This window comes from Prionailurus bengalensis, chromosome E4, assembly GCF_016509475.1.
Source record: "Prionailurus bengalensis isolate Pbe53 chromosome E4, Fcat_Pben_1.1_paternal_pri, whole genome shotgun sequence".
Classification (NCBI taxonomy): domain Eukaryota; kingdom Metazoa; phylum Chordata; class Mammalia; order Carnivora; family Felidae; genus Prionailurus; species Prionailurus bengalensis.
In genome coordinates, this window is record NC_057360.1 from 5,715,862 (window position 1) to 5,727,808 (window position 11,947).

General features: G+C 47.2%; 1 protein-coding gene across 2 annotated transcripts; it reads right to left on the reverse strand.

Moving 5' to 3' along the window:
• Positions 1-2,721: 2,721 nt before the first annotated feature.
• ZBTB18 (zinc finger and BTB domain containing 18) lies at positions 2,722-11,534 on the reverse strand. 2 transcript variants are annotated; one of them, XM_043569419.1, is made up of 2 exons: positions 11,443-11,534; positions 2,722-6,538 (listed from the first exon to the last, which is right to left on the reverse strand). In XM_043569419.1, the coding sequence occupies exon 2, from the start codon at positions 6,522-6,524 to the stop codon at positions 4,956-4,958; it is 1,569 nt and encodes a 522-aa protein (XP_043425354.1). In that variant the 5' UTR covers positions 6,525-6,538; positions 11,443-11,534; the 3' UTR covers positions 2,722-4,955. The 2 variants fall into 2 exon arrangements, with proteins under 2 accessions (XP_043425354.1, XP_043425353.1); XM_043569418.1 differs by lacking the exon at positions 11,443-11,534 and adding an exon at positions 8,958-10,886.
• Between the last annotated feature and the right edge of the window lie 413 nt (positions 11,535-11,947).

The following is an 11,947-nucleotide window of genomic DNA, read 5'->3' on the forward strand; positions in this document are numbered from 1 at the left end:
CGACTACATCTGAACACCTCCAGTGACATCAGTAAGATCTGACTGCTTTAGCTAACTCTTCACAATGTTAAGAAAATCTAAGGAGCGGGGAGGTTAGAAACATGTTTCTTTCTAATTGGAGTTGACTTGAAATAAAAAAAATAGGTACTTCTACATTTGAGACCAAAGGCTCACGTACGAAGATATTTTGCCACATTTCTGTTGGCAAAAGGTAGAAAAATGTTAACATAAGGGACAAAATTTTGTCAGTGTAATAAACTTGGACTATGGCCAAAATAAAACTCCTAAAAAAGCTGTTTGTTTAAAAGAAAACAATAAAACTATTATTTTATTTTTTAAATGGTATGATCTCTAGCATTTTAATGCCAAATGATTTTAAGGAAAAGGATAGAGCTCTTCCGTCCTGGATTTCAAAATTCACACTTAACTTGATTCACTTTATCAGCAATTTAAAACATTGTAACAATTAAACAAAAATTTAGATCAGTGTCTACAAATGAAATATAGGATTATCTGAGTTTCCTAACCAGAGGTATATAAAAGTTTCCTCAATTATATTAGAAATCAAAGAATGTTTTAAGTTTTCTAGGAATAAAATATAGTCCTACAATACAGGAAATTTTGAGATCTTAAGACTTTAAAAAAAAATTCTTGTCTCCTACAGTGGGGTTTGTAAAGTCTAATTTTTATGTACTTGTGTTTCATTGAAACTTGCGAGACTCAAGATTTTTTAAGTAGCATGACTTCTTGGGTAAAAAACTCAACTGTTTTCCTTGGTGATAGTTCAAAACAAAAGATTTACTTGGAAAAATGAATATTTTGACCATTTTAATGTGCACCCTTGTGTAATTATAACATGGTGTTCACCTTTTTTCTAGGCTCTCAAGAACCTGTTTATAGGTAATCATGACAAGTCTGTTAAAGAAAAACTCTACTTGATTCACCCATTAATCTGATAGCATAAATAACCAGAAAGGAAATCCAAAACCAATATCCCTAACATTTTATACTTCTGGGATATTCCCTAGGGTGCAGCTTACACACAATGCTGGGCCCACAGTGATCTAGGGCATGACTGACTACCTAAAAAAACAGATGGTTTCAAAAGTAAATGAAATCACATAGTTAAAATACACTTAGACATCAGCCAGATGTCAAAGGGGGAATCAATTTGAATGGTTTCCAACGTGATTACATGACAAATTAATTTCCTTTTTTTTGAAATGTAGCAAATGAACAACTGATTCCTTCACTTCTCTTAACAAATGTGGCGATTTATGTAATTGATATTCTGTCCTAGGTTTGCAAGAAATGTTTTAAGTAGTTATTTCTTCCAAATCACACGTCAAAATATTGTTTTCATGAGTATATCCAGCTAAGTTTAAGACAATGCTCATTTTAAATTAGATGCTAGTTGGTGAAACTAAATTATAACTCTCAACAAAACCAGAAAGTTTTGAGGGACTATGACCAGTTACTACAGGAACTGAAAACACAAAATCCACCTTCTCCACCCCAGTTCCCTCCACCCACCCCCCACCGACCCCCACCTCCAGCCCTTTTTAAAAATAAGCTTGTAACTGCTGAAGAAATAATTCTGTGGAGTTCAAATACACATTCCCCTTTCACGTGAAACAACATTTGGTTGGTTAAAACCAAGTGTGAGTTGCATGTAATAGAAATCCTGCTTCAACCAAAAAAAAAAAAAGCAAATGCAGGGATTCCAAATAGTAAACTACTAATTGCGCTGATTAAAAAAATCTTTTTGGATTCTCATCTAAAGCCATCCAGGAGCTCACAAGTATGGTTCCAAGCTCTGGACCTTGTATCTCACTTTTTCTATGGAAGTTAAGAAAATTCCCATTCCTATTGGCCTTATAACATAAATGTATTTTATTGGACAGTAGTCATGTAAAACTGTAACTTCATATGTATCTCTAAAGGCTGGGAGGTACTGACAGATACAGATCTGAGGGTTTACAAAAACTCTCTCAGGTCTGTGCCGGCCCTACGCACACTTAGGACCGAGTGTGACAATTCTAAAGTGCTGTCCGGGACCACGCGTGCTCTGTCCATCCACCGGCAGTGTTTCTCACCCTGACACGCCTGAGACCATCATAAAGTGGGGACGATCACAAAAGTGAGGGTCTGGAGTCCTTGTAACTGCATTTTCAAAGTAAAACTCTGAGAATTAAAAGTTGGGAACATCTGAGCTCTCCCAGCCACAAAAAGGACCCGTGGAGCCAATCTCGAACGATCGAATGCCTGCTAATTGGATTGCCTAGAATTCCAAGTTGTTAGCCAAGCACTCTTCCGAGTGAAGACATCCGGTCTCCTCAGCCTTCCACTTACACCAGAACACAGAATAGGTTGGACCGGCCGACTCAGGGTAAGATCACCCGCGAGAGGGACTCAGCGTGTGTGTGAATGAGCAGCTGTTGTAGGCGGTATGATGAAAAGCCTAGACTGCCCCTTGAAGTTTTATAGATTCACCCACTCTTGATCTAGGTTGTAGAAAACGGGTCACGTTTTAAAAACGCGCATGAGGCCCTGAAGTGACCAGAAGCCAAGATGACTGCACATCTCCGTTGGCGTTAATAAGGCATTCTAGCAACTTCGTAAGCCCCGGAGAGAACGGATATGAAAAACGAGGGCACCAGGTACATACACGCTTAGGATCTATGGGCTAGATAGATCACAATGAAAAGAACACACGCGAAGTTCTCAGTTCATATAATTTATTGCAGTTAGCACACAGTTTAAAAATTCACCAACACACCAATAGTACAAAACTAAACAGCATTATAAGTTATTCCCCCCTCAGGAAAATAAAACATACTATGATTGTCAAAGCTAGATGTCAGTCTAAGTTTTAGAACAAAGGAAGAATGTGAAACTAATAAAAGGGAAAAGCAATCACTCACAATGACCACAAAAAGAAAATCCAAAAGAAAGTCCGTTTTCTCAGACATTGATTGTCTCCTCTAAATTAATAAAAATTATTTTAACATAAACTGTATTTAAAAAAAAAACAAAAACAAACTAGAAACTCTTCAAGTAACTAAAGATAATGCTCCAAGGCCATTTTCACAGCTTTTTTTGTTTGTTTGTTTGCTTTAAATGCCATTACAGCCAAATTAACACACATTTGACCAAATATTTCCAAAACAGTCCAGCAACACACAATGGAGTTTTCCATTCAGTATCTTAAGCACAAAAATAGGCTATGTTTACAGTAGTTAAGGCGATCAAATTTTAAACAAAAGCAATTAAAAAAAAAAAAAAGGGAAAAACAGCAAACGTTTTCCATGCTACTCCCATAGACCTTATTTGTAAGTGCAAGACAGGAAAACAAACACTGTGCAAAATGCTTTTGCCCTGCGCGCTGGTCATTAAAAACCACACGTCGGGCTGCAGCCTGTGCTGCGTGATACACATAGTCTACTAACCCCCTTCCCCACCTTCCCCACGTCAATCAAGGCAGGCCAGTCCTTTCAGCCCGGGGCTTTTTCAGTCCATAGAATCTTTTCATGAGTTGGGGTGGGGGGTGGGGGTGGGTGTTGGGGGGGTGGGGATGATGAAGGAGGGGAGGGAGGGAGGGTTAAGGAAGAAGGGGAGAAAAAGAAAGGGGAGCCAAAAAAAAAAAAAAACCCAAAAACAAAAATAAAAAAAAGAGAGAATGACCTATTGTCAATTTGTGCAGTAGTTATTCTAAAAATGCTCCACTGGGTAAATGTGTACCCCTAAACTTTGAGCTGGCATGGGTTCTGTGCAATCAGAAGTCTGTTACAAATGCACACTGCACATGCAAATCTTTAAGCCGTTTGTAAACATTTATATTTTCCTTGTTATGTAGCGAAGTTATCAATTTGCAGCTTAAGTTTTTATTCAGCTTAACAGTTTCAACTTAAAGACAGTGGGAAAGTCAATTTAAATTATATAAAATAAAAATAAAAACAGTGCATTTACGTTCTTCATAACACCAGGTTTTTTTTTCCCCAAACGGTGCTATTTTGTTTTTCTAAGGAAATTAAATAATTTTAAACTCACTCGTTAAAGTTATACAATGCAAACAAAGACAAAAAATATATTGAAACTCATGCATTTCTGTAGCGTTAATATTTACTTTTCAAGACTCAACTAAGAGCATCAACACAACCTGTCAAGTTCTTTGACACCCCCCCCAGCCCGTGTAATCAATTACAGTATACAAGAACAGTAATTCACATTTTTCAACACACAGTTCAACACTGCTGGAGCTGCAGTATCCTTTTCCATCCCAAGCAAACCTTCACAAAGACAGCGTCCCAGTGAGCCCAGTGTACTTTCCGCATTTCTCTCATTGGGAACCGTCAGGAAACCAGAAGTTGCCACAGAAAGTTTTAAGTCAACTGCTTGTTTAAAAATAGATAATCCAGCATCTCAGAAATCTCCCATTTGGGTCTAAAAGCATTCAGGTTTCCAACAGCCAGAAAAGATTCATGCAATTTGTGACATATAGAGAGGCTAATAAAACTGGAGGGGATCTCTACTCCGAAACAAAACAAAACAAAACAAAAACAAAGTGGAAAAAGAGAAAGAGAGAGAGAGAGAGAGAGAGAGAGCGAGAGCGAGAGCTCAGAAGACAATGCAGTGTCGACAAAATGAAGCCCTGTGAAAGCATCTTGTGATAGGACGACCTGTTTCAAAGGTTCTTATTGGCTTCCTCCCCCTGCCCCCTCGAAAGAAAAGGCCCTCTCTAGTCTCCGACTTGCTCCAGAGTCTCTTTTTTACCAGAATGCTAAATTAGCGAGAGTCTCATGCTACTCTAAAGTGCAAAACCGAGTCAACACCCCGACGTCTTAGTTCCAGGAAACAAGGCTGCTTTTAGACCGTACCACAACTAGATAGAGATCTATGTATATATATGTACGTGTCGATATATATATTATTTATATAGAGAGAGAGATAGAAAATTATTTCCAGAGTTCTTGAGAGCTATCTTCTAAGGTCCAGTCTCTGACCGCGGGCAAGCTCAGGGCCTCGCTTTTGACAGACAAGGAGTTCACCAACTCACAGTGGAACTTGCGGATGTGTCTGTACAGGTCCCCCGACTGCGTGAACCTGCGCTCGCACCACTTGCAGGCGTGCGGCTTCTCGCGCGTGTGCACCACGGCGTGGCGGCTCAGGTTGTGCGAGTACTGGAAGCTCTTGCCGCACTGCGTGCACGTGTAGGGCTTCTCGCCCGAGTGGGTCCGCTCGTGGCGCTTGAGCGTGTACATGCACGAGAAAGTCTTGCCGCACAGCGAGCAGGTGGGCACGTTGACGTCGGCGGCCGGCTTGCCGCGCAGCCCGTCCTGCTCCCGGAAGTGCGTGCTCAGGTGGATCTGCAGGATGTGCGGGCTCGGGAAGACCTTGTTGCACAGCGGGCACATGAAGATCTGGCCGGCCGGGCTCAGGATGTTGGACACGTAGGGCAGCAGGCCGCCGTCCACGGCCGCCTCGGCCGGGCCGCGCTCGTGCTCCGGGCTCAGCATCTCGTCGTCGCTGGCCTTGTCCTCGCGCTCCAGCTCCCTCAACACCGAGTCCTCCCGCAGCGGAGCCAGGTGCGCCGGCTCGTACGGCCCGCGGGCGTTAGCGCCCCCGCTCTCTTTCGCGGCGCTATGCTCCATGTCATAGTCATTAGCGCCCACCTCGCCCTCCTCACACGGAGCCTCTTTCTCCACCTTCACCTGCACCAGGTTGCTTCTCAGCACGTCCTGTGAAGAGAAATAAGAGCTGTTCAGATTTTCAACTCCTGACAGGCTGGACTTGACAGACAGGTCCAGCACACAGTCAACATCTGCCGAATCCCTCACGGAGGCGACAGACCTCTGGGACAAAGACTCTGTGGAGCTGCAGGGGCTGGCCACTGTTTTTCCAGCTGCCGCGGCGTGTGGCTCTGCGTCCCCGCCGGCCGGGGGCAGGCCCGCCGAGTCCGAGGGCAGGCGCATCCACATGTTGCCGGGCTCGGCCGCCAAGTCCCTTTTGCCGGGCAGGAGGGTCAGCTTGTCGTCCTCGCCGTCGTCCTCGTCGCTGGGCAGGTCGCCCGCCATGTGGCTGCTGCCGTCCGAGAGGCTCTCGACTTTGTCCGAGCAGCTGGAGGCGTCCTCCTCCTTCTTGGTGCTGTCCGCCTCGGTGGTGGCTTTCTCCTTCAGCTTCTTTTTGCACACTTTGACGATGTCGTACATGTGGAGGTAACTGGCAGCTGCGAGCACGTCTTCAATGGGCAAGTCTTTGAACTGGAGTTTCCCTTCGTACATGAATTCAAGCAGGAGCGCGAAAGCCGGGGCTGTAACAATGTCGCTGTTCAGATGAACAATGTCCCTTTTGTCCAGCTGGTCCTTGTAAAAGAGGTGGAAGTACATGCTGCACGAAGCCAGCACAGCTCGGTGTGCGCGGAACTGGGCATCTCCCACCAGGACGGTGCAGTCACAAAGGAAGCCCTGGTGCCTCTGCTCGCTCAGACACTGCAGCAAATGTCTACTGTGGTCTGGGAACTCCATGCTGTCTTCATAACCTGGGGACAGAGACAGTCCTCGTGAGAGCCTGCTCAGGAACAACTTTCCGCCGCCCGGGTCCCCGTTACCAACAAAAAAAAAAAAAAAAAAAAAAAAAAAGAGAGATAATGACAGTGATTCGGCTTGGGCCGCCGATGTACCCGTCCCTGCATTTTAATCAGGCTCATGACCCGAGGACGACCAGACCGCAGGCACGAAACCCAAACGCGAGAAGGAAAAACGTACCCTTTCCCAACTTCCTTACCCCAGCCCAACAGTCCCTGACGCATCCCCACCTTCCTGGAACTTTCCGGCAAGTTTTAAAAGCCTTCTGTTTCACTACTGGCCCTTATTGAGAGTGAGAATTTACATCTCTTTCAGGAGAAGTGAACCTACTCATCAAATTATGTCCTACGAAACCTGCAACAGCTCGTAGAGCGAACAAAGAAAAGTCCCAAACACATTCTGGAAGATTCAGAAAACTTGTTCAACCATCCTTTTTTATTCCATTACTTTTGATACATGACTGCGCTTAGAAAGCACAATTTTAACACACACGCACTGGCTGAATCAAGGGGAAAAAAGTGAAATCGCATAATTAGCCCAGAAATTAGCAAACAACTCACTTTTAAAGTCAGAGTGTTACAACAACAAAAGCCCTGTGTATAAAAACAGATGTTAATGCCTTAGGATTTGCAGGTAGAGCCCACGTGTACAAGAGATCAGAAAGAACTACACCAACAGATGGAAAAGATCATCTTTACTATGAACAAATCCAAATATTTTTTAAGTGAATGGAGGGGGAAAAAAAGTAGTATTTCTTTGTAAAAATCTGTACATCTAGGATATGAGGAACCAGAAGGGCTTCCCTTCACTCTGAAAATTCTCACCTAAACTTTGATCCGTTGCAAAGCAAATGAATTCCATATTAAAATGATTTCAAACTTTTAAATAAAGGCGTATTGTATTCAAATGAAACTCCAAAGCTTTACAGGTTCAACATTCCCCCCCACCACCCCCCCCCAAAAAAAAGCCTTGCTAGAAAAAGAGAAACTATTTTTTTCTGACTCTGCCTTACCTCATTCAACAGAAAATACTTTGTTTCAATAAAACTTGATATATTTTGTTCTCCCACTAGCTTCTATTCTCTCAAATATGCACCGTTGCCCTTGTTTTCTGGTGAAGGAGGGTGAAATGGAGGGGGAGCAAAGGCGAGGAGGTACAAAGGGTCAAAATTCAACTGTAAAATTCAACTCCTTAAAAAAAAAAAAAAAAAAAGAAAAAAAAAATCAAGAAAACCCGACTTCCCTTTTCCTATGACCAGAAGCAAGGTTCCACACCAACCAGCTCAGAAAGTACATTTGGGGAACGGATACATGGTAATTTAATATTCAGAAATTACCTCCCTGCTTTTTCTACACTTTGCCCAAGATGGGCTAAAAGTTTCATCCTAGCCCCCAAATGCGTGCCGCACGACGCCCCAGCTAGAATACACCAAGATTTACAATACAATCACTTTGAGTGCTCCACAGCTAACATCAATCCTAATCCTTGAGAGGGCTAAAAATAAAGATTGGAGGGCAGCTCACAAGGTAGCCGTGATCAAATTAGGAGGCTGACAGGACAGAGAGGGACGAAGAAGGAAGCTTATAAACATCTGATCCAGCTGACTGTGGCCATATGGCAGCTGCTGCCGAGATAAAGAGATTAAGAATGGAGGAGTGCGATTACAGCTGTCTGGCCAATTCAGGCAGCTCAAATCTACAAGTTCTAAATTAGTCGCTAACACAAAAACTCCTGCAAATAATTATTGTTATGCTGAAATAAAAGATCTCTTAAATATATATTTGAAAGAGAAATGAGGAAACCAGTCAAACTATTCTCCTGGGGACAAAAGTTTTTTTTTTTTCCCCCCTTTTTAAAAAACCTTCGGTTTCAAAAGCACTTACAGCTGTATGTTTCAGTAGTGCTGCTGAATGTTTTTGAAGAATAAAGTTTCAGAGTGGAATTAATTACACAACAATCTAGCTTCTTAACTAGAATAATCTTCTCATATAAGTTTGATCGCTGGATTCCAGACAGTTTACTATTTCTCTCCCCCACTACCCCAAAAGCAAAAGGAGCCTAAATCGCAGTGAACAGAAAAAAGCATTCTAATCCAAAGTGATCTCAAAAAGCAACATTTCAAAGCCTTTCTTAGCATTTCAAAACTTGAAATATTTCTGTGTATAAAAGTTATTTACTTGCTCGAGCAAAAGGGATAAAAATTAAAACTAAACGAGCCCAAGACTTTCAACTCCAACAAGATGTTCATTTAATACTCGATTTCCATATAGTATTCCTAAACTGGGTTAGAAAAGTAATGTGATTTTTTTTTTAATTAAATAAACAAAACACCAAAACAGAAATATGCTCAATCTAATCTCTTGCTACTCCTACCTTTAGGACACATAAACCTGATTAAGTCCTTTCCTCTGAGTCTCGCTGGCTCCAGGTCTGTTACATCGGTGGAAAAAAAGCAGACTAAGAGAGACAGATGCAAAGTGGAGATGATGTGAGAGAGGAACGAGATACCTTCTCCACCACAGATCCGCACACACTAACTCCCTGTCTGTGTGTTAGAATAAAAGGCTGAGGGATGGCAGGCTGTCAGCTGCTCTGACATCATGTTCAGATGGAAATGCTACCTCCAGCTGTGCTCCTTTTAATGCCATATGCTACTCCTCTACACTCCTGCCACCAGCTTTTTCTTAGGAGAACTTTTCTCTTCTGTTAGTATAAACAAAATACTTCAAAGTCTCCCTTTTTTTCCCCCCAAACTTTCTAACAGAAGAAATTGAAAAACTCAGCATATGGAGTTCTACTGTATTTATGGAATAGCAACACTTCTGTCTTAAGTTGGTGGACTGGCTTACATACTGACAGCACACTCAAGCCACGGTGCTATTCAGGAAATCCAGATTCACTTTTATTCAACTCCAACGTTTAGTTTCAAAGGCAGCTTAGGGATATTTTTAAACCAACCCAATTGACATCTCCAGTCCCATTTCGACATTATTATGGCACTTTCATTTTTTCCCCCTGCCGAGATCATGGCATACGTGTCTCAGGAGGGTGGAAGACTCTTCAGAACTACTGCTCCAGCCTGGTTCACCTTCTTATTCCCCTCTTATTTAACTATTTATCTCCAGCTACCCTCTCAACGCAATTTCTCACACTGCCAGTTCATGCAAATTTCAAGTCTCGGTATCAACGTGGTGAAACTGCACTTTCTGAAATCCTGGAAAGTACTTCGGTTCAATGAGACAAATTAATAAACGGTCACAACCTGCTACCACCACTTAACGTGAACGCTGCACCTGCGTATCTGATCCGCCTCCCGGCTCAGAAAAAGCAGAACTTTGTCTTCCCCTTGATCTGTGTCCCATAACAATCTCTTTTTGGGTCACTCTGTAATGTTTCGTGATCACAAGAAAACCTTTCAGAAAGGAGGTGGGTGGGGGGGGGGAGCAGGCTGAGTAAGTTTGGGAACTTTTTAGCTAGACTTTGTGGGTCTTTACTAATGGCTGATGAAATCGTAAGGTAACCCGGGCTGGGCCGACCAGTGCCCTGCAAGGTGCTGCGACATCTGTGAATGTCAAATACATCTCCACAGACTCCCGGGAGGGTGAGGAGCAGAACAGGCCTGAGGCGCAAGTGTCGCAGCCCTGCCTGGTGATCAGCACTCCGTTCTCATTAGGAAACCGCGGCAGAGTTAAAGAGTAACAAAACCCAACGTCTCGGTCCTGTCCTTCTCGCTCTGCCAAAGTCACAAACCTAACTTTCTCTAACTTCGCGGGGAATGACAGAATGACGAACGCCTATGCCAGGAGGCACCCTTCGCAGCTAAATTCCTTCTCAGCCACACAGCCTCTACTCCACAAATGCCCTCGCCCCATTCCAATATATCAGACATTAATCACCCCATTTACCCAGTGGGGTGGGGGGTGAGTGACAGTTTAATGAGTCCCAAGCACCGCAATGGGCCAGCGACTCCCACCCCACAAATCAACCCCTTCACGTCTTGCTACCGCGGGGTCCAGAGAGGTTTTGTGGGGTTGGGTTTTTGTTTTTCCAAGAGGTGGGGGCGAGGGTGCGGGGGGGGGGGGGGTAAGAAATGCAAATGTCCACGTAGTTGGCCGTGCATAAAACACACGGGGAAAGAGGAAGGTTAAACCACAGGGAAGGAGGAGGAGGGCGGAGAGCCGGTGCAGCAGGAAAACACCTTAAACAACAGACGAGAAAACAGACCCGGGTCACGGCAACAACAAAAGAAAAGTCGTAAGAAGCAGCCCGCGGGAGGAGGGTGGCTGCCACCGCTTCCCCGACGCCGCGGCGCGCGAGCCCCCGGGGCCTCCCGGCAACTGCACCAGCCCGGGAGGGGCCCCTCCCCCGCCGGCCCCCTCCCCCCCCCGCCCCCCCGCGGGCGCCACTGCAGCTGCACCGGTCCCCGGAGCCGCGGCCGTCCCGGGCGCCGCTGCAGCTGCGGCGGCTCCCAAGCCCCCCTCCCCCAGCCCGCCGCCCTCCGCACCCGGGAGGCGCCGCCGCAGCTGCACCGGCCGGGAGCCCGCCCCGCGCCGCAGCTGCACCGGCCGGGGGTGGGAGGGGGGGGCGCGGAGCGGGCGAGCCCGCACCCCGCCCGACCCCGCAGCTGCGGCGGCCCCGTCCCCGCGCCCGGCCTCCCGCAGCTGCGCCGCCCCCCGCCGCCCCAGCCGCTCCAAGCACACAAACTAACTCCACTCGCGGGGGCGCCCCCGGCCCGGCCCGCCCTCCGCCCGCCCCGGCCCCGCCGGCCGGGGCCGCACAGCTGGCGCCCCTCGCCCGCCAGGGGGCCGCGCGCGGAGGGGGTGCCGGGTCAGGGGCCGGGGCGGGCGCCGGGACTCACACGGAGCGGCCCTAAGTCACCGCGTCCCCGCCGCCGCCGCCGCCGCGTCCTCCGCCTCCTCCTCCTCCTCCTCCTCCCGGCCGCCGCCGCCGCCGCCGCCGCCGCCGCCGGACTTGGTGGGCTTCCTCCTCCTCTTGCCCCCCTCCCTCCCGGCCCCCCCGCCCCCCAATCCCGGCTCCGTCGCCCGCTCCCCCCTGCCCCCTCCCTCCCTCCCGCCCACCCCCGCTGGCAGCCGGAGGAGCGCGGCGGAGCGAAGAGGGCCCCACTCTCAACGGCTCCCCATGGCAGCAGCCCAGCGGCGGCCGCAGCCTGCCAGACACAGCGAGGGAGCGAGCGAGGGAGCGAGCGCGGAGCCGCCGGCCGGGGGGGGGGGGGGGGGAGGAGGGGGCGGGGGACAGGGGGGGCGGGCGGGGGAGGGGGAGGGGAGGGGGCGGGAGGACGCACCACGCACGCACGCGGCGGCGCCGGCCAGATGTTCCCCCCCCGCCCAGCCTCGGTCCGCCCC